General features: G+C 39.5%; 1 protein-coding gene across 1 annotated transcript; it reads left to right on the forward strand.

The window, feature by feature from the left end:
- Positions 1-11,946: 11,946 nt before the first annotated feature.
- Positions 11,947-25,008, forward strand: LOC307253952 (alpha-tectorin-like; the record flags this gene model as incomplete). Its single annotated transcript, XM_080032175.1, has 22 exons — positions 11,947-11,977; positions 12,095-12,121; positions 13,492-13,664; positions 13,825-13,920; positions 14,048-14,204; positions 14,704-15,104; positions 15,206-15,782; positions 15,876-16,459; positions 16,638-17,190; positions 17,731-18,311; positions 18,531-18,688; positions 19,213-19,613; positions 19,762-19,958; positions 20,251-20,640; positions 20,749-21,032; positions 21,301-21,566; positions 21,839-21,958; positions 22,291-22,475; positions 22,590-22,750; positions 22,934-23,185; positions 23,358-23,517; positions 23,613-25,008. 22 exons carry the CDS (start codon positions 11,947-11,949, stop codon positions 23,820-23,822), a joined length of 5,964 nt encoding a protein of 1,987 aa, XP_079888301.1. The 3' UTR covers positions 23,823-25,008.
- Between the last annotated feature and the right edge of the window lie 930 nt (positions 25,009-25,938).

Raw genomic sequence — 25,938 nt, forward strand, 5'->3', positions numbered from 1 at the left:
TATTTCTCCTTCACTGTTTACATTTACCACCATGTGTCTGTCGCTCCCACTCTTGACTGTCATTGGTCGGCGTTTTACACAAGCGAAAAGTCCTCGATTCCAATTGGTCCACAGCATGTCAATCTAGAGTAAATTCCGCCCACGGCGCGTCATTCAATTCAGTCCGTGTAGAAACCTTTGCTCTTCATTCACGACCTCACAACCCGTCCTTCTATCTATCTATCTATCTATCTATCTATCTATCTATCTATCTATCTATCTATCTATCTATCTATCTATCTATCTATCTATCTATCTATCTATCTATCTATCTATCTATCTATCTATCTATCTATCTATCTATCTATCTATCTATCTATCTATCTATCTATCTATCTATCTATCTATCTATCTATCTATCTATTCAATAGTATAACAAAAAAACATTGGCCAAGTAGTCCCTTGCCCGGTTCTGAAAATGTTTGATAGAAAAAAATAACTAGAATACAGTGACATGCTATTAGTGTCTCATTTATTAAACAACAGCAGTTAGAATTAATGAACAATAAACTCTAATAACACTGTAAAAACACAATAAACTTTTTGAAAACACTTCCAATTCAGTGCCAGAAAATGGTCTTGTGTTTTTAAACTAAAATGGGTAACACTTTACAATATGGGTACATTAATGAACTGTTAGTGAATGCTACTTTAATGCTATTTATGGTTAGTTAAAGCACAGTTAAAGATCTCCTATTATACTACTTTTCTGGTCTTAATTTCTTGTTAAAAACTTCTATAGAGCAACCTGACACTAATCACATCACAAAAAACCTTGTAGATTTTCGGGACACTCTTCCTCTCACCCTAGCTAGCACAGCAGTCTGCTCCACACACTGCTTTGAGCTTCTCGCCTCTAAGACCCTGTTTCCACCTGGCATTAATATGTGGTTTTTAGGATCCGATCGCGCTAACTACAGGTGGAAACACGCTCAATGCGCATTGAATGCGCATTGAAATTATCCACATTCGGAGGTGGTTTGAGACCACATATCCACATACCCATTAACAGTGGAAACACGTATGTGTATCTCATACACATTAGGCCCCGCCCACTCAACTGCGGCGAGTGACTGGGCGGAAACTCGTACTCATTCACGCGACAATTCACGTCATAAAAGCGCACCGTTGCAGGTAAACACATAGACATTATAAAGGATCCTTTATAATGTCTATGTGTGGAACAACTGTGGTCAAGCCAGCGGTCTCTTGTTTTTGCATGGTCAAACCAGCCGCTTCTTTATTTATTCCCCCCGTGTTGTTGAGAGCACAGAGACGGCTCGGTGCAACTGATAGAGACAGTGAGCGAACAGCGCTGGCTGCGGCAGCTTCGTGACATCGTCAAGAGTACCTATTTGCAGACCCATGGAGAAACGGACCTCCACCGGAAGCACGATGGGGCCACGCCCCGAACTCATTTCATTGGTCAGAATTGTAACCTACTCTGAGTTTGTTTTCACTTTACGCTGCAGCTCCGACTGAAGAAAGAGTGTCACTGCCACAACGCGACCCTGTACAGTTTAAAGCAAAATCACTCCATAGAAATCTCCATCGGGATGTTTTTATCATTTCCTGATGATTTTACGTTTGATCGATCATTTATCTGATCAGCAGCTTAGTTCTCAGCCCTCGTGCCGTTTATATGCGGCCACCTAACACATCGTGAACATGCTCTACATTCAGATTAATAAACCTATTGTATTGTATGTATCTCATTATTTATTTATTTATTAACAGGAGTTTTTTAACGTCTGTGCCACTGAACATAGGCTATTTATGTCTGGTTGAAATGTAATTCTGCGGCTGCACGCGATCGTTACTGTTCACTTGCGTGATGACAAAGTCACAGACGAGCATCGATCGTTCAATAGCCTAATATGAATATAGAAATTATAGAATAATTAAAACTGTGATCACTAGAGGACAAGGGATCTGGTAATAAATCAATCAGGATCTAGAATGGAAACTGTCACCTTATGTGTCAGACGTTAATGTCTTTCACCCCACTTTTTAAAATGAGCTGTTTATTTTAATGTGGTGGCACTTTTTGTGTTTTATTTATAAGAGTTTATATTTGTATGTGATTGACCTAGGCCTACTTGTGATAATTGTGAATTAAAGAGACGGATTTCGGAAGATGTACACACAAAGCTTTGTTGCTTCATTCGTCTTATACCTCAACATCTACTTTTTACCACCGTCCTGGCCACTTGGGACCCTTAACAAACTGACTTATTTGACTGTCTACTAGCACCAGGCCCCCAGGATGCTGCCTTCTCCGAGCAACCAGCATGGACTAGTGGCCAATCCATTAGTACTGCATGCTGTGAATGGGGAGCTTATTTTCCATGGAGCCCAGAGGCAGATTTTCCCGTCCACCCCAATACAACGGCGAACAAGATTGTGTCTCCGCAAATTTTTTCTGGATATCAATCATAGGCTCAAACTTATCTTTAGACCATGTACTAATAAAACTGAAGTTTTCTCATCTAAAAACGCCACCTCAAGCGTTTTATTAGCCCAACGGCTTTCAACGTCTTTCAGTTTGTTTTCGCGGGAGGAGGAGGGGTGGGCAGCCGTGGCCAGCTGAATAGAGTCGTAGTGAAACAAATGTTTCGGTTTTCTGCTCCGGCCTCCGAGAGGGCTCAGTGTTTCTTTATAGGTCCATGACTCTTTCAGTGCGAGGCTCCATTAACTTCTCGTGTCTGAGGTTTTTCCTTTTACTTAACATGAAGGACGTTGATGATTTTAGGCATGTGACTTTTTAACATTACTCGCCGAGGGATTTGTAGACTGGTTCAGCTGTTAGTCGCGTGAGCTCAACTCTCACGTTCCTCTGCTTGCGATCATTGCGATTCACCATATATTGATCCATTTATTCAAAAGATCCATAGGCAAAGGATGGGTGCATTACGGGATCATGTACAAAAACTAGTTGCTCATCCAGCGGCAGCCTCACTATCACCTCCAGCTGTGCTGATGAGCTCTAATAATCTCTAAGGGTACTATGCCATTTGCGCTACCCATGGTGTGGAAAACACCAAAACACATCAAATGCCTGTAACAGGCACGGATGTATTGATTAATTGAATGATTATGGGAGTCCTACGTAATTTTTATAACATTGTTAGTGTAATATAACCATTTCAGTTACGTTGGTTTTTAATTTGCAGTTGCTTGTTACGTATGACAGTTAACAATGTTGTGTATTGTAATTAATTATGTTGGTATAGGCTACTCCAACTTCGTTGCTGTTCCCATTCTGATTAGGCAATTGCTTTGACAACCACACATTCGGTCTTATAATTAAACTTTAAAAAGCTCACTTTGGCATTTGAACATTTGTTTGCTTTATTATTTCAATAGAGCACTAAGAACTTTGCTCACTACCTAACAGCACACGCTACGAAAACAGCGCTAACCCACTAGCTGGTTTAGCTTACATTAGCTAATAGTGCTGCCCTGATGGCAGGAGGAGTCTTCGTTTAGAACTTGTGAATCACTATATTACTTAACAACAACGGGATGTTATTTTACGATTACATACAGAGAATCATCGGGGATATGTAATGTATACTTCCATGGTAGATAAACAATACAACTGTGCTCGTCTCCGCTTAGCTTCAGCTTAGTTTACGGCATGGACATATTAGACTGTTACACTGCTTTCTTCATCCAAGAACGTCAGTGAAACGTGCACTGCGCGTCACGCTTTAGGGGCGTGTTGGCACCGTGTACCGCGGAAGGAATACTTCCTGTATGGTTGCCCTGCGCCAATGAGCAGCTTTCAGAGGAATGAATGGCTTCAACGTTCCAACGGTTTTCAGTCCGCTGTCCATTTCTTTATAGGTCCATGACTAGCACCATAACCGGTGGAAACTGTGTCTTGTTATTATTCACCGCTAGGTGAACGCCGGCAGTAAAACAAAAAGAAGAAGAAACGCTGGGTGATCGCCGCCAGTAAAACAAAACGAAGAAGAAATGTTGTGCTTCCGGTGGAGCTCCGCTTCCCCATGGGTCTGCAAATAGGTGCCTCTCGACATCGTAGCAGTGGGACACAGTGTAGCCAACTGATTCATTTAATGACGAGGAAAAACACCACAATAAACAGTGCCGCGCTCACATTTTCGCCAAAACACACTGACTCTCTTCACTCTAGCCGACGTGACTACAAGGCGGAAATGATTCTTTCGACCAACTGTGGTCAAGCCAGCGGTCTCTCGTTTTTGCTCGGTCAAACCAGCCGCTTTTTTATTTATTCCCCCCGTGTTGTTGTGAGCGTGTATTTACTACTATGGCGTAAACACACAGAGACGGCTCGGTGCAGCTCATAATAGAGACAGTGAGCGAACAGTGCTGGCTGCGGCAGCTACGCAGTGGGACACAGTGTAACCAAGTGATTAATTTATTGACGAGGAAAACACCACACAATAAACAGTGCTGTGCTCACATTTTCGCCAAAACACAAGACTCTTGCCGAGGTGACCATAGACATTATAAAGGAATTTATAATGTCTATGGTCGTGGATGGTCAACACTTCTTCTTCTTCTTTTATTTCCGGCAGACTAGGCAAGGGCGGGGCACTGCTGCCCCCGCCGCTTAAAAACAACAGTATTTGCGGAAATGATGTACGAGCTGATTTCCATATAGCGCGGGGAATTCGAATCCGGATCGCAAACGCGCATAGAAGACGCATTGTTAAGGCCAGGTGTGAACAAGCATATCACATTTACATATAACGATCGGATTCCTCAGAACCACATATTAATGCCAGGTGGAAACAGGGTCTAAGTGTTAATGCCAGTTAAGGCCAACAAAGCCAATTCTCTGCTGGCCTAGACACTTTCAGAACAACAACGTTATATATTTTTGATTAAATATATATAATTTATACACTTGGATATATAAAATGTTTTAATTCATTCTATATTTAAAAAAGTGTGTTCACGTAAGTGTATATAGCCTACGTAATTTTTTCCTTCAGTGCGCTAGTATAGCCTACTAGAGCTCTTATCCAATCAGATTATTTCCCTGCGATGTCTCCGGGTAAAAAGATGTCGAGTTTTCCGAGTTGGGCGTATCCTTTTACACGGCCAGGCCTTCTAGCTTGCCTCGTTGCGCCATCGGGAGGGAAAGCCTACTTGAACTACTAGCTAGCCCACATCACTGTCTTTTTCTTCTATTTTAGATTCTTTTTTTTAGGTGAGACTTTGTCGAAACACACAGTGGATTACAGAGGAGAATGAGTGGATTTAATGGCCGACTTTCTGGGAAAGTATTTTGTTGACAAAAGGACCCTTCACCATAAGCTGGACATTGTGCATCAGGGTTGAACAACATCGCAGCTAGCTGCTCTGACTCAGGAGGCGCTATTCCAATCCAGCAGCAACTAATGAAAGGTAGGCCTATAGTTGGCTCATTGCAAAGTGTATAGCTGGATATGTCTGCTAGCCTACTTGCAACCGATCGCTGCCGTGTTTGGTGCTACGCTGGGTTTTCAAACTGTTTTTTTCTTTACAAGTGACAGTGTCACTGTCCTCAGGACGCGCTACGCACTACCGTTCAGCTATTCATTCTCCATGGTAGGGCCCGCTAGTAGGCTACTCAGGGCGCTGCTTCCCAGCATAATTTTCAAACTTAAAACGTATGCAACAAAAAAAAAGCTGCTGCTGCTCTGTCCAGCGCCCTGAAACTGAAACTAAATTGATAGACAGACGGTCTTACCGACCTTTGTGTTTTCATCCTGGCGCAGGGTCTTTGATTAAGCTGGGATCTGTGTTCGTTTTTGACATTTACCTTGACCGGTAGTTGCTAGTGACTTGTGGCTGTTTTGAATTCGTTTTTGATTATTTGGTCATGTCATGATTTTAGACTACGTCATATCTTTACGTGATGCACCATCTTGTCATGCTGTGTAATATTGTTATGCTCTTGATGGTTAAGTCACCATGTTTATTGTCATTAGTGTAATGTAATTGAATTCCACTCATTAAAAGTAACTGTAACTGCTCCAGTCCGGCGGTTAAGTCAATGACAATAGCCGTGACGTCATCCTGAAGTATTTTTTTTAATTTAATGAGCGGTTTTATTTTCGGGATGATGGATCTGAAGGCCTAGATGTAAAAGGCACAGCCCGCCACTGGGGTAAGTTGATGCTTCATTTAACTTGTGCTTAGTTTATGTTTATAAGGATATACTAAGCTTTTAATAACAGTTAGGTGATGCTTAGTAAATGCTTATTAAGCCTCAATTATGCATTACCTAACAGTTGATTAATGTACCATTATTGTAAAGTGTTACCCTAAAATGTAATGATATGGAGCATTAGGTAATAAACAACCAAAATGGTTACAAATGAGTAATTACACATTAAAGTGAATTGAATCTAGAATCTAGAATAAAATATATTTTCAGAGGTTTGGTATTTCTGTATTATACATCCTTTTCTTGAGTGGTTTCATGTAATATTCTAATATTTTGAGATAATGGATTTTTTATTCCATGAGCTGTAAGCCATATTCATCTCAATTAAACAAAAGAAAGACCTTGTGTAATTAATCTAGAATGTATGAAAGTTTCACTTTTTAATTTACTTTTCCATAATATTCATGATATTCAAATGTTTTGAGATGCACATGTACATTGAATAACTAGCCTACTGTGAGCAAATCAATACCAGAAAGCACACACACACACACACATTATGTAGTTAATATTATTTATTAAAGATATTATTTGGGTATTTTAACCTTTATATGACAGATCATAGAGTACAGAGCTGCTTTGATGTGTGCAGAGGAAGTATTACTTTTTTCTTTCTTTTACCCACATTGAAACACTGTCATCATGATTTTCATCATCATAATCCCCATCATCATTTTCATCATTTGCATATTGGCAATGAACCCATTGAACATAATTTTTGCTTCAAACCAAGTTGTGTGTGTTAATTTGTCTCCTGTGGCAATAAACCCAATAAACGTCATACATGCTTATTTGTTCAGCACTTGCTACTCTCACACCAAAAAGACCCCCCAAAAATAGTGTAGAAAAGACAGGAAGGTAAAATAAGTGTTACAGACTTCCCAATAGCCATCAGCACTGATTGCCTAACCATTACCCTGACCCTAACCCTAACCTAAAGCTAAGTCTACCCCTCCCTTAAAGCAAGTGTTCACCCTTAAATGTAATTATTTACGTTATGGGGACCATTTTGTCCCCAGAAGGAAGGTACTTCCCCGCAGTGTCACTGTTTAAACAGAAAAAAAGTCTTCACAACATAATACACGCACAAACATACACAAACACACACAGTTGTGTCATCAATTCCGAGGACATAGAGTTACCCTAACCCAATTTCTCGTAGACTTGCCATAACTGCTTCTTGCCTTTCCCTAACCCTAACCTAAACCTAAATCTAATCTTACCTTAAAGCAAGTCTTTATCTTTAAATGTCATTATTATGTTATGGGGACTTCCATTTTGTCCCCAAAAGGAGGGCTAGTCTCTGCAATGTAACTTTGTAAACACGAAAATGTCCCCACAACATAATACAAACACACATAGAATTTAGAGAATTTATAAATTTTTCATTCATGGTGTTCAGGAGGCAAACTAATCCAAGGAAGCGTGATACTGCCATCTTGTGGCCTGTTAGCAATTTACAGGCTTATCTGAAACTGCTGCCAAATTAGATGAACCACTGTCTGATCACAGGCCTTAAAATGATTAAAACCTCTGATAACTTGGTTTCTCATCCTATAACACTAAATATTCATTAATGAAGCGGCTATTTAAGTGATGGTTTAACCCCAAAATATATCAAATCTGATTTGAAAGTTGCCTGGGGAACGTTATCAAACAACCCAATATCATAATGTTGATTAAAATGTTGTTGAATCCTGCTAGTTGCTCAGAAGAACACGTTAACAAATGTTGTCACCAATTCAAACCAGTGAGCCTTTTTTAACTGCTACACCATTTAGTCTAATAAAAAGAGGAGAGTCCTAATCCATAACTCCCTAATTTTGAGTCACCAGCCAGCACTTTTAAACATCTCGAATTTCATATTGGTCTCCATTGTACGTGTGACTGGGGCAAAATTACAAAACAATTACCAAAATATATTTATGAATAGCACTAGTAACCATACTCAGAAAATGTACTCATAACAACAAATGCAATAGGTCATGGAAATACAAATCCAACTGCCCTCATAGGGAGGTCAGTCAACCCCTAGACTACTTCAGCCAATACCATAATAACTACTGGTGGACCTTCAACGTAACCTGAATGCAAGATAGTTGTATGATATTCTTGGAATAGTTTATGCTAATACGTATAATTTGTATATATTTATAAAGTCATTTCTAACATTATTTTCCTTCTTGTATTTTTGCTACTGGTTCAGCTGGTAAAGTGTCATGTCACAACTCGGAAGAAGTGACGCCGTAGGATATCGTCAGGTAAACAGTTCTTGTTGATCTGGTTTTTCTTCAACAAATTCCTGTGCATGCGCTGAGGACAGATGATATAATTAGCCTACGGTATTAGGAGTGTCCTAATACTGTGCCAGGAGCGTCAATGGAAATTAAACAACTCTGAGGCATGTTTTTGAGGGTGTGTGTAAGTGACACGAAGCCTGTCAGTTAAGGTGCAATTTTTGATTTTCTTTCCTTTATGCTTTTTTAATTGTCCCTGCGACACAATACATCCATGCGTGCTACTTTCTTTAAAAAAATTCTCGAACGATTCTCGTTTGTCTGATCTGGAAGTGGAATGTTTGCTGCGATTATTTTTACGGATAAAAATATTAAAAACAATCGTATAGAAGTAGTCTATGCTCCAAATCCCAAACACGCATATAGACGTGGTGACGTAGGGCAAGAAGCAATCGTGCCCAGGCCCAGATCGTTAGTATCAGTGTGAGTGCAGACCACCGGTGGAGACAATCTTGCTTGAGTATGGTAAAGGGCAACTTTGCCTATTGTGAGTACGCCCTAAGTGCTAACTCTGAGATGACAGGATATAATTAGCCTATATAGAGGTATTAGGAGTGTCCTGCACCTGTGCCAGGAGCGTAGATGGAAATTAAAATAAGATTGAGGAATGTTTATGAGATGAGGGTGTGTGTCTTTACTTTAAAAAAAAAAAAATATTCTATCTAATCTATCTTATCTATCTATCTATATGAAACCTACTTAAACATACTTAATCAGTGGAGTAGCCCTTCCCACCTTTCTAAAATTAAAAAAAATATATTTTATTTCATTGAAATGTAGTTTTCTTTCTTGTAATCTTTGTTGCTGCTTCAGTCGTTGAAGTGTCATGCACTACTCTACACACACTAAACGTGAAAAGTAAAGCATTACTAGCAGTTTAAAAAGTAAATGGACTCCACTTATTTAGCGCTCTCCCTGTTTTTTTCACAGACAAAAAGCACTTTAAATAGTTTTGCACACATTCACCCCACCACACACACCGATAGCAGCAGCTACCACGCAGGGTGCATCCTAATTACCGGGAGCAATTTGGGGTTCAGTATCTTGGCCAGGGACACTTCAACATATAGCTGGGATACAGGGATCAAACCACCAACCCCGCAACCCAGTGGACAACCACCCTGCAGTGGCGAAGTGGGCAGGGAGGTCGCCTCTGGAGTGCAGGGTCAGAGGTTCGATCCCCCGCCTACCTGCCACATCATGTCGAAGTGTCCTTGGGCAAGACATTGAACCCCGAATTGCTCCTGATAGTTAGCTTGCACCCTGCGTGGTAGCTGCTGCTGCTATCGGTGTATGAATGTCAGTGAGATTGGGTGAATGTGTACAAAACAATGTAAAGCGCTTTGAGTCTGTGAAAAACCAGGGAAAAGCGCTATATAAGTGGAGTCCATTTACCCTACCTGCTTTGCCACAGCCGCTCTTTTTTTATCACCCAGGAAATTAGTACACAAAGCTACCCATTGACATTGTTTTTATTAAGGCAACACTCCTGTGCAGCTGGATACAGATTAGTATATATAAATATATACAGGTTTAAGCAGTGTCCCACACCTGCACCACTCCCTCATCAATGAAAATAACAAAGATTCTGCGGCATGAGGTTGTGTGGGTGGTAACAGGGTGTATATTGAAAAACAAAATTCCTAAAGTCATTAGAGTAAATCAAACAAAGTACTTTGAAAGTACTTTGAACGCAACTTGAGTTTTTTTTAAATTATGGGTTTCACATCACCTCAAACTATATCTATTAAAATTATTTTACAGTTTAATCGAAACTTCTTGAAAAACATGCACAAAAGTTGAAAAGTAAAACCTTTATGTAGGTGGATTCTAATGCAGGATTGTTGTAGACTACTAATTCTAACTATCTTGTTTATTCTTTCTCCAATTGGATGCAATGTATTTGCATCTATATTCCCATTTTGCTAGACTTGCTGTAATTATAAATACAAAATAATGTATAATTGTATGTTAGGGGGCCTACTGAGAACTAGCCGGGGATAACAGCTGGAAATAAGCCATATAGGCTAAAGCTGCTCATTTAACTGTACAATTAATTGAAGGAGACTTTCCACAAAATTAAAAAATTAAATAAGATACCTTTTTAATTTACAATTTTATAATAAATTATAATGAAATTAAATTCATCTGACTAGTTTGACAATGTGACAGCTTTTGGGCGTGGGACTAAAACAGCACCTTCTCGTAAGAGGTGATGAATACCATAAAACAAAGAACCACACAGGAGATAATTGCCATTGTTCTCACTGGAATGTTTGGTTCAGTTGTTATGAAAAAGCATCCAGATATTTATACACCTGAAAGCCATTAAAGAAAAACCACATGAATTTCTTATGGTTTTCCCACGATCAAACATGACCGTTTCACTGTTGGTAGCCTTCTTTGAAGCCATAACCTTGCAAACTACCAATAACTTTGCACTGGGAGAAGTTGAACTACAATACATTGTAACTAGTCTAGGGAGAAACCTAGTTTGGGATAACTGAAGCTACTTAGAAAAAGTAGCTCAAACTACTTTGTAAAAACATTTCAAATTAATATGAAATTATAACAAAATATAATAACATAAAGTCACATGCCAGCAAGAAATGCGACTGAGTTTTGTATTGGGAACGTCATTTTTGTTTTTGAATTTTGAATTTTCTATTATCGGGGGCTCATCCATTACAGAAAAAATTGTAGAATAAAAAGGAATTCTTGTGAAGAAGTAATCAAATACTTGAATCACTATCCAAATGTAGTACTGAACTATCAACAAGCTACTGTTTTGGCACATTAAATCATGTTTTTATATTGCCTGTAACTGGTTAAACAACAAATTTATGGCACTGTGCCAGCTTTCACTGTATAAAGCTTTGGAAGAGACCGGCAGTTCAACAGAGGCAGGAGGCATAAGAACAAAGTGCATGTGAACAGGTAATTCATTCATTTTAATTCATATTGTATTTCCTCTATTAAGTCAGATATTATTTTCAAAGTGATGTGCTACATAATGATAATGTTTACGAAAAAAGAATACTGCACATTTCTACTTGAATTATATGTACTACTTAATTGACTAATTTACATCTTATTAGAGACAAGAGTCAGAAAAACAGCTAAAATAAACTATATATAAAAAGCAATGTGTCAGACTTACCCGACATTGTCAATATTTCAGTTTTATTATTATTATACTCAAGACACAGGTGATAATTACTTAGGTGACACTTGCAGTCTTCTTTTCAATAATTGTACAGGTGCATCCTTAATGGGGTATAATATCTCATAGTGTTTTCAAGTTTTTGTTGGATTGTTTATTTATTTTTATTTAAATCGAATTTAAGTTATTATATGTGGTCAACAGGTTCTTATTTGGGCTTTGGAAGAATGGCACATCTAATCATGTTGCCTGTTCTGTTTTTGGTGATGATAAGTAAGTATTGATGAACTTTTATTTTGGTTGATGCATGTATGTAAATTCATGAAAATACATATTGATGTTTGCAGTCTCAGATTATCATCCAATTATATTTGTGTGTTTGTTTTTCAGGCACTGTGGCTCCTCAGACGACTACAGGTAGGACTAAGTTTGGATAACCTCTTAGCTTTCATTTGTTAATTTGGCTGGACAATCAACAATGTCATCAGTTGTTGGTAACAGTTACTACTTCAGGATTTTACCTATGACCTCTGGGTTACTAGTAATATCACTGTTGTAACTTGTTAGATAGTAGGAATGAGTAGTTTTGGACACAATATGTTATCTGCAGCTCATAAATTCCAAAGTTATAATTTCAATCTATTTGTTTATTTGACAGGTTTTGAAATATATGTATAGTACAAAGGAATTTCACATCTAGATGTAGACAATAACTAAGTATAGAGAAACCGTCAGCTATGACATAAAGTCTTGTACATTGTGTTTGTTTTTTCAAAAGTTTTCACTACTTGTTAAATAGCAGTTTTGAACACTAGGTTTGTACCTAATACCAAGTCCTATCTAATTTCATTTGTCCCTTTTTAAGAGGTTTGAAAAACATGTACGGTACATGGAAACTCCCATTCTCTAATTACATGATCAAATTAACTCACTACTAACTATAAACCGACAGCCACAACCTGAAGTTTTGGTTATGAGTTATGTTATTATATTACACAATATACTTACCTTAACAGTGTTTTGTGTGCACAGTGCTAGGAGTGTGGATATGTGGGAGATATTACATTCATGTATCGCAGAAACATGTAATTACAAAAACATATTTTTGTACATAGGATCAAACATGAATAGTCACAACTGGATGCTGGATGATCATTCTATTATTTTATATATATATATATATATATATATATATATATATATATATATATATACTATATATAAAATAATATAATACATTTTTTTTTTTACTTTTGTTTGAAATTTTTTGTTCTTTCTAGGACCCCTGTACCCAACGGCTAAAAACATAGCTTTTGGGCCGAGAGATGACGGAAGTTCTCCTGCAATTGAACTAAAACGGCCTTTCATTTACTTCGGAGAAATATACCGTTACATTTACGTATGTAATACATTTTATAATTTTTGGAAACAACAAAATCCACATTTTTTTGAAGGTTTAGAAAAAATCTGCTTTGTTTTGTGGGGGAATCATGACTTCACCCACTGTTTCGTTTGTTATAAAAGTACTACGTTAGTTTAACTGTATTTTATACATATATAATATGGTTATAAAATAGTATGGCAATCAAAATGTCTATATTTATAACATGTGATTTTTAATAACTGAAGTTGATGCCTACTAATTCCTTGTTAGTAAAAAAAAAAATTAATATGTTTTCAGATTAACGTCAATGGACACTTGACCTTTGAAATGGAATATGACGAATATGATCCTTTAAGGTTTCCATTATATGGTTCCTTTGGCATAATTGCTCCATTCTGGACAGATTTAAACAGCCTGTTCGGTGGTGCAGTGTACTCCGACCAATACACCAATGGAAGTGTTCTCCAACAAGCTACTGAAGACATAAATGAGTATTTCCCAGGGTTGAACTTTAATGCCAGCTGGGTCTTGGTTGCAACATGGGATGACGTTCCCTTCTATTCCTATACAACTAAAGTAAGTGAACTTTATCTTTCATCACACCCCAAAAAAATAACACTCATATACACATTTATATGATGTATAGGTGAAATTCAGAACAAAAAAACAATGTCCTTGAAGGGTATTTTGTGACAAATGTTACAAATTATTGTGGTGATCATTATTCTTTTTCCAGCGTGCAACTTTCCAAGCTGTGTTGATCTCTGGAGACGAGTACTCGTTCCTGCTGTTGAACTATGGGATGATCGAATCAATACCTTATGATGTTCAGGTTAGAGCCCTTAACATGATATGCAAAGTTCTAGCAAAAATTTTAAAGTTGACATTCCTCACTTAAATCTGAATGCAGTAATGGAAAATGTATTATTAATTTTTATGTATGTGTAATGTATATCTAGGCTGGATATGACACAGTCAACTCCACTCACCATTTCATCCTCCCTGGATCATTCGCCCGTAGTACACCTACTGACTCCCCAAGTTTCCACTTGACCAGCAATGTTAATGAAACTGGTCGCTGGGCTTTCAAGATGGGGAAAGGCTGCTCTTTCAATGGTAAGACCAGAACAAGACAGTGGACACCACACATACTCATTTACATTAATGTGTCCAGAACACCTGGAAAGTCTGACATTAGAAATGTGCTTGTTATTGAATAATTTAGCACGGTTGTTTATGCTGCAAATGTGTCAGATAAAGACAATCTACATTGCAAGTCAAAGTTTTTACATTTTCTGACATCTTATTTTCTAAATTTGGTATTTATATTGGTATGCTAACGTAGTCCTTAGTGCGTCGATTTGCATCTTGGTGTCCTACAAGGATACAATTCTGACCATGATCATGTGATGTCCCTGGTTCTTGATGGATCGGGACCATTCTTGGTGTCTTGGTGGCCATCTTCTTTTCTCTCCCCTCATTGTTTCCTGTGTCAAGGCATACATTTCCCCAGAAAACTTGAAAGAAAGTATACTATTTAAATGGTGATAGTGTTTGCACATCAAAGTCAATGCCTTTCAAGGAACATCTCTTCTTTTTTCTTCTTTTTTTAAAGGAGATCTAATTCTACCTGGTACATCATTCTGGAGTGATAGAACCTGTGCACAGAAGTGCGACTGCACCTCAGAAGGTCTAAAGTGTCATGACCAACCCTGCCCCTATTCTCAAATCTGTCAGCCTAGTAACTTTCAGTTTTCCTGCCAGAGCGTGCAAAGAGCCACATGCAGGATAAGTGGTGATCCACACTACTCTACCTACGATGGAAAATTGTTTGATTTCCAGGGAACATGCACTTACATTCTCTCTGAGCAATGTAGACATGAGTTGCCTTACTTTAGAGTAGAGGGTAAGAACGAGCACTGGAGTAGCACTAAAGTTTCCTGGACTCGATTGGTTAAGGTGTATGTCTACAATCAAACCATTGAGCTTGTCATAGGACATCAAGCTAAAGCTAAGGTTGGTTACTTTGACTGGGCCAAAACTCAGTACTTCCTCATATAGAAGATGAACTATGTATTTGCTAGTCTTAATATATCTGCTTGTTGGTGTGCTTACAGGTTAATGGACTCTTTGCAGCCACTCCAATTTTCCTTAGCAATGGCGCTGTTCACATTTATGAGTCAGGGGTTTCTGTGATCATCAGTACTGACTTTGGCTTGGAGGTATCTTACGACTTTAATCATCTTGTCAGAATCCGTGTGCCTTACACTTACCAGAACGCAACATGTGGCCTTTGTGGAGACTTCAACAATGACCCTGAAGATGACTTTCGAACCCGTCAAGGCATGGTGGTGAGCTCGGAAGTGGTTTTTGCCAACAGTTGGCAAGCATCAGGGAACAACGAGACGGGTTGTGACGCACAATGTAGAGGTCTGGACTGTGCTGCCTGCACTGAGAATCAGACGGTTTTATACAGCAACACAGACCATTGTGGTATCCTCAAGAGCAACACTGGACCTTTCGCTGACTGCCATAAAGAACTAGACCCAAAGGTCTTTGTGGGAAGCTGCGTATATGATCTGTGTGTAGGAGGAGGGTACCAGCCCATTTTGTGCCAAGCCCTGAATGTGTATGCAAGTCAGTGTCAACTGAATGGATTGCAATTGAAAAGCTGGAGGACACAAGACTTCTGTGGTATTTCTTCCAGTCAACCAATCATTTATTTCAAATAATAATTTTAATAAATTGTCCATGATGTAAAGATAAATGTTGTTTTCCTTGGTCTAGAAATCCCATGTCCATTCAACAGCCACTATGAATTACAAGGCACAGGATGTCCAGCTACCTGTGCCAACCCCAATTCTACCCACAACTGCCTTCTCCCTGCCCAGGAGAGCTGCATCTGCAATTCAGGCTACATCCTCAGTGCTGGGGTCTGTGTCCCTCTAGCTGAGTGTGGCTGCAGTTTTGAGGGTCGTTACTACCGCTCTGGAGAAACTGTAATAATAGATGAGGACTGTGGGAGACGCTGTAGCTGTGGTAATGGCCAAATGCTGTGTGAATCCCAGCGTTGTGATCCACTAGAGTCTTGCATGGTGGTGGAAGGAGAAAGAGGATGCAGATCCAACAGCTATGCATCATGCCTGATTAGGTCCCCAGGGCTCTATCAGACATTTGATGGATATAAATACCAATATCCTGGGGCATGTCGATTGACCCTTGTAAAAACAATTGGATCGTCAGGTCACCCCAGCTTCATGGCGACATCAGAAAAAGTGCCCGTAGGCCAGAAGGGGTTTGCTCAGGTGCTAAAGTTTGAGACAGAGGGAACACATATCGCCATTGAAATGACAGGTAGCATTAATGTTAAGGTAAGAAAGTGAAATACATTTGATATTATGTAAAATGATTTAACAAAATTTGTGTTGAAACCATAAAAAATGTTTATTGAAATAAGAACTATTTCTGTTATGCTTGTTGCAATTTTGCACAGCACATAATAGAAAATATTTTCTCCCAAAAATCTGACAATGACTATTGGACTTTCAGGTTGATGGTCAGCATATTACACTACCATTCAGCTCAGCATTCAACCAAATCCGAATCTACCACAGCAACATTCACAGTATCATGCTACAGACCTACTTTGGTGTAACAGTGCAGATAGTATGGCCTCACTTGGTGCGTATAACTGCACCTGGTATCTACAATGGCTCATTAGGTGGACTGTGCGGTGATAATAATGGTCACCCTCATGACGACTTCCGCACACCCAACGGCATGCTGGTCAACAGCTCTCGGGAATTTGGAGACAGTTGGCGAGATGGCTCCCTTACTGCGCACTGTGTGGAAAGTGCACACCCTAACTCTACATCTAATTACAATGCTAGTGATGACTGTGGCATTATTGGCTTAACAGATGGGCCTTTTGCACCGTGTTTGGCCATTGTGAACTCAGAGAAGGTTGTGAATGCATGTTCGGTGGTCCTGAAAGGCTCCGGAGATCCAGCAAGAGCACTATGTGAGGTCCTACAAGATTTTGCAGTAGTCTGTCAACTGAACAATGTTGCCCTAGGAGATTGGAGGAATGCAACTGAATGCGGTAAGCAGTTTCCCCCCTTTTTTCCTTTTCTTTTGACTTTAGACTTTATTTTCCTAATTCTTTTTCACATCACAGTACAGTTGTGGACAACACTCCGACACATAATGACAGATGGATAAACACAACTGAATAACCTGCAGACAGAATATATAGACACATTGGGACTGGAGTGACTTTATCTTGGCCTTTTTTGAGGGCTGCTATTTCTTTTGCCATAGCAAGCCCTCCTTCACAACAGGGACCTGTACCTGCGTCCAGTGGGCATAAGGGTGAAGTAGCAGTTAAGTAGGTGTGTGTTTTGTTGTGCTTTTGTTAATGCGATGCGTGAGATGGTCTAAAGATCGAGCTCATGCTCCAGACCTACTTTCTTACTTACTCGCTTAGTGAGTATAATTACACCTACAATGTACAGCTCATAAGATTGACTGTTCGGTGATTATAACGGTCACCTTTATGACGACTTCCACACTTGGTGAATATGGCTTTGATTTAAATCAAGTATAATGACCACGATGAATCAATTGCTTTGCTTTTCTCTAGAGCGAGCCTGCCCTCCAAACAGCCATTTTGAACAATGTGGAAGCTCTTGTCCTTCCACATGCCCTAGCCTCTCTTTCCCTTTGGCCTGTAACACTGTTTGCACGGAGGGTTGCCAGTGTGACGATGGTTTTGTCCTCAATGGAAACCAGTGCGTGCCACCAACAGCCTGCGGATGCTACCACCAGGGACGCTATCGGCAAGCTGGTGAAAAGTTCTGGGATGATAAGGAGTGTCAAAACTTGTGTAGCTGTAATGGTAAAACTGGGGCTGTCCACTGTAATCCAGACTCCTGTGAAAGCCAGGAGTCCTGCCGTGTGGTTGGCGGTGAGTTTGGTTGCCATCCCAACCCTCATGGCACGTGCTCTGTCTCTGGTGGCCATCACTACCTGACCTTTGATCGTAAGGCCTATGACTTCCAGGGAACATGTCATTATGTTCTGGCCAACGTTTGTAATGCAACTGATGAACACAGTGGATTTTCAGTGGAAGTTAAGAATGAGCCTTTGAGTGGGTTTGACGTTTTTGTGAATATAGGGGGCCATCAAGTGCGTATGTCAAGCGACAGAAGTGGTATGATAGAGGTGAGTTGAACCATGTCTGAACCATTATTGTTCATCTTTAGAAGATATATGATTTTGTTTAACCCAGATTGTAAACTATTTATTTACAAAAAATAATTATGCAACACAGATGTAACTTAATCGGATCTGTTGAGCATCTCAATATTGTCATGGCACTCAAGAATTGGCCATATTACTAAAAAAATGTTTTGTTCTTTCTAATTTTTTCCAATGATATAGGTTAATGGAATAAATCACAATGTACCAGTCGTCTTGAATGAAAGCCCTGTGTTGATCTTTGCAAGTGGGTCTCGCACATTTGTCATTGCTGATTTTGGCCTGAGTGTCACATTCGATGGACGGAGTACAGTGTCTATCTCTGTGCCTTCAAATTACAGGTCTCTTCCACTCACCACATCTCAATTTTAATTGCCTTGATCTTACCAACAACCTCAACACACAGCTCTTCTGCTTCACTCTTCTGAGTGCTAACCAGAATGATAGAACAATTGAAAGTAATTCACAGATGACTGATACACTAATTATGAGACAGTCAAAATGTTTACCCAAAATAAATGTGAGATCTACTTACATAAGACATAAACATTATCAACATGAAATGATACCAAATTGTGTTTTATATATACACACATCAATACCAAATAACAGATAAGAGAATTGGATTCCAATATAGCTGCTCTTAGCTGCTCTCACGTTCCTGAGCGGACTGGTAACAAATATAAGTGAGCATGTCAGACAACTAGGCTGATGCCATACAATGAATTTAATACAAATAAATAAAGACAACCAATCTTAAAAAGGTGTGAAGTGCACCAAAATATATGAAAGGTGCTATACAAATAAATGATTGATTTAAATGTTTGATCTTATCTGATGGTGATCTAATTACTATCATTTATAGTGGACAAACTTGTGGACTTTGTGGAAACTTCAATGGAAATTCAACGGATGACTTCCACACCCCATCTGGATTAAAGGTCACCACTGTGCAAGAGTTTGGGACATCCTGGAAATTGGCAGGTAACCTCGGTTGTGATGATGGGTGTGGATCTTCCTGTCCACAATGCCCCGATGAGACGCCTGCTGGAGCTCAGTGTGAGGTGATTCGAGCAGTCGATGGACCCTTCAGCTTTTGCCATGACCAAGTGGACCCGGCACCATATTTCAATGACTGTGTATTTGATGTTTGTACGTCGGGAAATGACGGCCAAGATATTCTTTGCGCGGCCATTCAGGCATACGTCAGTGCCTGTCAGTCTGCTAATGTTCGAATCTACCCTTGGAGAAAGAACAATACCTGCAGTAAGTTAACCAGATGTTGTGTATTTTACCCACTACACAAATAGAAAAGAAGCTCAAGTTCAAAGACAGAAGGGTTTGGAAAAAGCAGACAATGGCCTCTGAAAAAAAAAGTCTCTAACATCTATACTTTGTTTTGTCACCTACTAAGGAGCTGACTGCCCAGCCAACAGCCATTATGAGCTGTGTGGTACCGACTGTGGCCACACCTGTGCCAGCAGCATTGATGCCATCTGTGAGCAGGTTTGCTCTGAGGGATGTTTCTGTAATGATGGCTTCCTCAAGAGTGGTACATCGTGTGTCCCTGTGGAAAGCTGTGGCTGCCTTCATGATGGCTTCTACTATAATGTAAGTCACAAACATTTACATCTACATACACTTTATTTACAGCATTTTATATATCTGTATATAACATATTCCTGACCACCATGAACACACACTGAAGAAGCCTCTCATAGTAAAGCAGCTATCCAATCACCAACATGGGTACCCACAGAGCAACTCAATTTATTTAGATTATTGAATGTCATGAAACATTTAAATAAACTGCAAGTTAAAGAAAATGACCACTTGGCAGAAGAAAAAGACAAATCCAAAGTAATACATATTTCCATGTGTCTCTTTTACTCACATGTAACAGGCTGGTGAGTCCTTCTTGACAGAGGGTTGTTCCCAGAGATGTGAATGCCAAGCTCCCAACTCCCTGAACTGTTCTGCTACATCTTGCATTCCTACACATGAGTGCACCGTCAAAGGCGGCCAGCGGGGCTGTTTTGATCCAATGTCTACTTGCACTGTGTGGGGGGACCAACACTATTTAACCTTTGATGGTGCACAGGTTCAAATCCAGGGCACATGCTCTCACATCATTACTGAGAGTGTGGGCACCAGTGAAACCAGGTTTCAGGTAGTAGCCACCAATAAACACCGTGGCAACAACCTTGCATCATTTGTGTCCGTAGTGGACATATACCTCTCAACTCAACAAGAGGATGTACACATCAGGATTGGACCCAACAATATAGTAAAGGTGAACTCTTAATTTGGTTATTTTATATACCTTTCTACATCTGTCTGGTGTCAGCATTGATAACAAGTTACTTCCCACCTTTGTCCATCTAATCTCTTATATCTCCAGGTGAATGAAAGTGAAGTGTCTCTTCCCACCACTGCAGGGCACTTTGCACAATTAGAAAGGCAGGGAAGCTTTGCAGTGGTTAAAACCAATGACCTGATAGTCCATTTTGACGGCCGGAGTACTTTGCTGGTCCAAGTGGCCAACACTCATCAAAATAGAATCAGAGGGATGTGTGGAAACTTAAACAGTGACCCTACAGATGACAAAGTCTTCCCCAATGGAACATTAGCACAAAATGACAATGAATTTGGATACAGTTGGAAGGCACCCACAAGCCAACCAGGGTGAGCTGATGTAAAGATGCGTGTGTAGTTTTCCACACACAATCATGCCCATTTCCAATTGAAAACCTTTTATACTCAACTCAGAAATAAAATGTTATTCCACATTTTGACCACAAATGATTAAAGCCACATTATGTGCGACTTTGAGACAACAGTCCAATACAATGGCAGTTTTCCATGATAATGTCCATGGCAGCATTTCAAAACATTGATGTGGCAAAGCAAATAAAGTCAGACAAAATGTTAAATGTGTAATATCTTTTTCTAGATGTGAATCCATGGATAATGAACCTAACAACTGTCCCTTCATGGAGAAATACTCTCAGCTCTGTAGCATCATCACCAACAGCAGCGGCCCATTCGCAGCCTGTCACCAGCAGTCTGACCCCCAGCCATTTTTCACCTCCTGTGTCTCCGATCTCTGTCGCCTCACTTCAGCCAGTGGCACGCTGTGTTCTGTTGTCTCAGCCTATGAAATAACCTGCTTGGTTTCGGGGTTGAGCATCCCTGAGTGGCGCTCCGCTTCTCAATGTGGTATGTTTGCATTGGGCTAATGGTACAGACAATGACTACGGAAATACATCTTGAGGTTAATTATGTTAAGTTAAGTTACTTTATTAGTCAATTGTCATTGAAATTCGTATTTTTTCATATCCTGTCTGAAGACACCACACTCCAGAGGGGTTTCCGTGCAGGTTCAGCCATAGTACAGCGCCCCTAAGCTTACCAACTGTCTATTTTGTGGTTAAAAGATATTTTCTGTTTATTGTTTTGTCTGTCTTGTTCTTTCTCCTCTATTTCCATAGCTGAGTCAGACCCCTGTAAAGAGCTGGACTGTAGAGAGCATGAGTGGTGTGGCGAGAAGGACGGTGTTTACGACTGCTTATGTGATGAGAACCACCAACGGCCAGACGATGAGACCTACGGTGAGTGCAGCTTCTCCTAAAACCCTGCTTTGTTTTTTAGATTACTGGCAGGTGCATTCCGGTAAAAATATTAATCATAAGCATTAAGGCTCATGGGTATTGTAGTAATGTTATGGTCAAGACATGATTTCTCCAAAGTAGAATTTTGAAGTAATTTAAGCTGATGGTCTAATATAATATCAAGCAACTTTCCACTTCCCAAATCTACTCTCTGTGTGTTTGTCACTAAGAGCAACACTTTCCAAAACACTAGTCATTGATAAGTGCACCTTTATTTGCGAGATAATTTTGCAAAAACTAAATAGCCTTTTACTTTTATTTCACTTTCATAGAGTCGACCGTGACTTGTGCTGGTAGTTCAGCCTATATAACTGTGTCGCGTTGCCAGCTGTTTGAAGACGGCTTTCAGTCAAGCGCCCTCCACCTCCAAGATGAGTCCTGCAAGGGACAACTCCAGGACGGACAACTGCTGTTCCACTTTAACAATGAGGACCAGCTGTGTGGGACAGGTCTCAAGGTACATTCCTTAATGTTTATCAACTCTTAACTGAATAGGATTTCAGATTTAAACGTTCTTAAGAAATTTTACAAACATAATCAACTTATTCCATTTTGTCATTTACATTTTAAGAGCAATGGAACCCATTTCATCTATGAGAACTCCATCCAGGGTCACGTTGATCCCAATAAAGGTCCAATCAGCCGCAGGAGGAACATACGACTGGATTTCCTCTGTGCATACCCTCTGACCCAGTCCGTGTCTATGGATGTGGGCATACGCCCTATAGAAAGGTTACCATACCATCCATTCCATTTTATTGTTGAATAAAAAATGTTGTATTAAATTGTTTGCTCTAGTTTCAATTGTAAAGCCTTCATTAATGAGAAACTCTTAATCTTAGAAATGACCAAAAATCTGCCAGTCAATTGTTCCTTCTCAAAGTGTAGTCACTGTTTTAATTTATTTTTTTGTAGTATGGTGAATAGGAATCTTCCATCTGCTAACGGAAGCTATCGTGTGACGATAGTTCCCTACCAGGATCCAGAATTCAAAGTCCCCCTGACCAGTGAGAGAAACATAGAAATCGTAATCTCAGAGAGGTTGTTTATGGAGGTACGGCTTGAAGGAGTTGATGAACACCAGATCTCCATCGTTGTGGACTCTTGTTGGGCCACACCAGTCGACATCGCCAGCTTCCCTGTCCGCTGGGATCTCATTAGTCACAGGTAAAGGAGCTTTTGAAATTTCACCTCGTCTTCACATAATAATGTCTTGTTCTTGATTATCTAAGTTTGAAAAATGGGTCTCTCTTTACCTTCCCCACCAATCTTGTCTTACTAACTACTAACCCTGTAACTGTAGTTTACAGTCTAATAACATTGTAACCTTGTCTTCCAGCTGTCCTAATCCAGCAGATGATTCAGTGGAGATTCTTCATAATGGCGACCCCCTTGCAGCCCGATTCTCCTTCAAGATGTTCACCTTCATCGACTTTTCATCCATCTACCTGCACTGCAAGGTGCACCTGTGTCTTTCGAAACATACAAACTGCACCACTGTAAGTACTACTGTGTCTTTGTATTTGCATTGAGATATGGTAGATTAACAACAACAGGTGCATTAGCAGAAGCTTCTAATGTTGTTTTCCTGCAGCCATGCTCCCCTGATTCCCACACGCGACGTCGGAGGGAAGTAACGTACCACGACACTACAGACATCTCAGTCGGACCACTAGTCTTGACGGCATCGGGCAAAGCTAGAGGACGAAGAGAAGTAAGCATGGAAGGGAACAGTGCTTCAGGCCAGTTGACCTCCATGGTGATCCTGCTAGTCAGTTTGCTGACTGCCACAACTCTGACCTAAAGAGAACCAAGATCAGCGCACACAAGTAAACAGGGATAAATACATATAACGCAACAACATATTAATCAGTCAGCAGTTGCTTAATACCTTTACATTGATTTGGGAATGGGCATTTATTATTAAAAGTGGTTATAATCTATATTGTGATTCACTTAAAAAAGTGTGATGAGTTAATGATAACAGAATATTTGGAAATACATCCTGTAAATTCCTCCTGTTTTATATTCCACTCTTAGAGGCCTCCTCTACAGTTGTGGCAGTTTTCTTTATAACATTAGAGGGCAGCATTAATGTTATCAGTATCATGTTAACCGGTTGTATCCTCAGGGCTTTGATCTTTTATTATACTTAAATATTGACAATGCAACATTTTTCTTAAAAAAATTAAGTAAAGGCAAGGCAAGTTTATTTATATAGCACAATTCAGACACAAGGCCACTCAAAGTGCTTTTTAGGGGCAAGATTAAAATACATAAAACACATTAGAAAAGCGAATGAATAGAAATAAAACATTTAAAAGCTAGTGAATAGAAATAGAACAGTAGCAGGGAGGAGCTGGGGTGGAGCTAAGTCATTTTTTTAAACAATCCAACACATGCTACTATGTTAAATACAGCCAGATGTGGTAGACTGTGCAGATAAACACAACACCACACATTCTAGTGGGGCAGATGTGAAAATTGAGAGGGATTATTTTTGTGACTCTTACATTCCTTTTTTCATTAAAACTGTTGCATAGTGTGTCATTAAATGTGATGATGAAAATGATAAATGAAGTATATAAAATGTGTCCTGCAATTCTTTGTGGTGATTCCTATCAATTTTGAAGTTATAAAAAGTAACCATGTATAATGAAGTTTAAAAGTATAAATAAAGTAAAGTATGGATCATATTTGTTGCCAAGGATCTTTTTGTACACAATCCCAGTCCTGATCACACATTGATGTGGAAAAGGGTTAACAATTTCAAATTGTACAAAGTAGAGGGTATTGTGGAATACTCATCCATAATATCACAGTTTAATGCAAATTACTGTCACAAAGGACACTTAAATTGTATTGTTGTAAATATTTTATTTTGATCCATGACCACAAAGCATAATACATACACCGATCAATCATTTAAGTTTAGTCTTTGTAAATCAGTTTCGCCCAACTTTGTACTGTATGAAATTTCACATATTAGCCTACCTGTTGGACTATATGTAGGCCTACTGTATATAAAATGTGTTGATAGAAAATAAATAATGCATTAGCCTATAGTCTATTCCTGAGTATTTTTTCCCTTCCTTGTGATCCACACATTTCCAACGTCATATTATAGTTTAAACTTCTATTGTGTGTCTTTCTGATGACTGAGTTTTTTTTTGTGGTGTTGCCATTGAGTGTCGCTGATTCCCTGAGTCGCGTTGGGGCTCTACGCATGGTTGAAAGTTGCCGTGGAAATACGCACACTTCTCCGTTTTGCCACCGCACATTTAACAGCACGTATCTGCCTGTGTACGCAAGGTTCTTGTGCGCAGCAAGCTTTATAAATGAGGCCCCAGGTCTTAACCCTCAAACAGCCCTTTAAAGAAGTGAGGACCAGCCAAAATGTCCTCACTTCACAAAATGTCCTCGCTCCGATGGTTGGAATCTAGAACGATGTTACAACAATGTCTGTACAAGTACACACACACACACACATACTCACTCTTCTTCAAGCCTATGTAGTGTTACGTATATCACTGTATCTTTTTTTTTTTTAGTGACATGCAGAGGACGACCGCGGGCCGGAATCGAACCCGGGTCCGCTGCTGGCCGAGGCCCATGGGGGGGACGCCCTACCAACTGAGCTAAGGGCGCCCCCGTGTTCTACCCTTCTCTCTGTCACTGAAAAACATTACATTTGGGGCGATTAAATCCTTTATGTGACACTTATGATTGAGAAATTAGACATTTACAAGTTTATTTTAAAAGTTTCTTGAAAATTATAATCCTTTTCTTTTATACTGCTTAACCTTTTTATTGAGTAAAATAAGTAGCCAACTAGTGTAAAATATTAAGCAATCAGATCATCTCCCCAATTTTCTGAGTCACCAGTAGCAAATGGCTGGCAAACCTCTTGATTTTCCCAA

The sequence above is a fragment of the Ammodytes marinus genome, assembly GCF_949987685.1.
Source record: "Ammodytes marinus genome assembly, chromosome: 8".
NCBI lineage: Eukaryota > Metazoa > Chordata > Actinopteri > Uranoscopiformes > Ammodytidae > Ammodytes > Ammodytes marinus.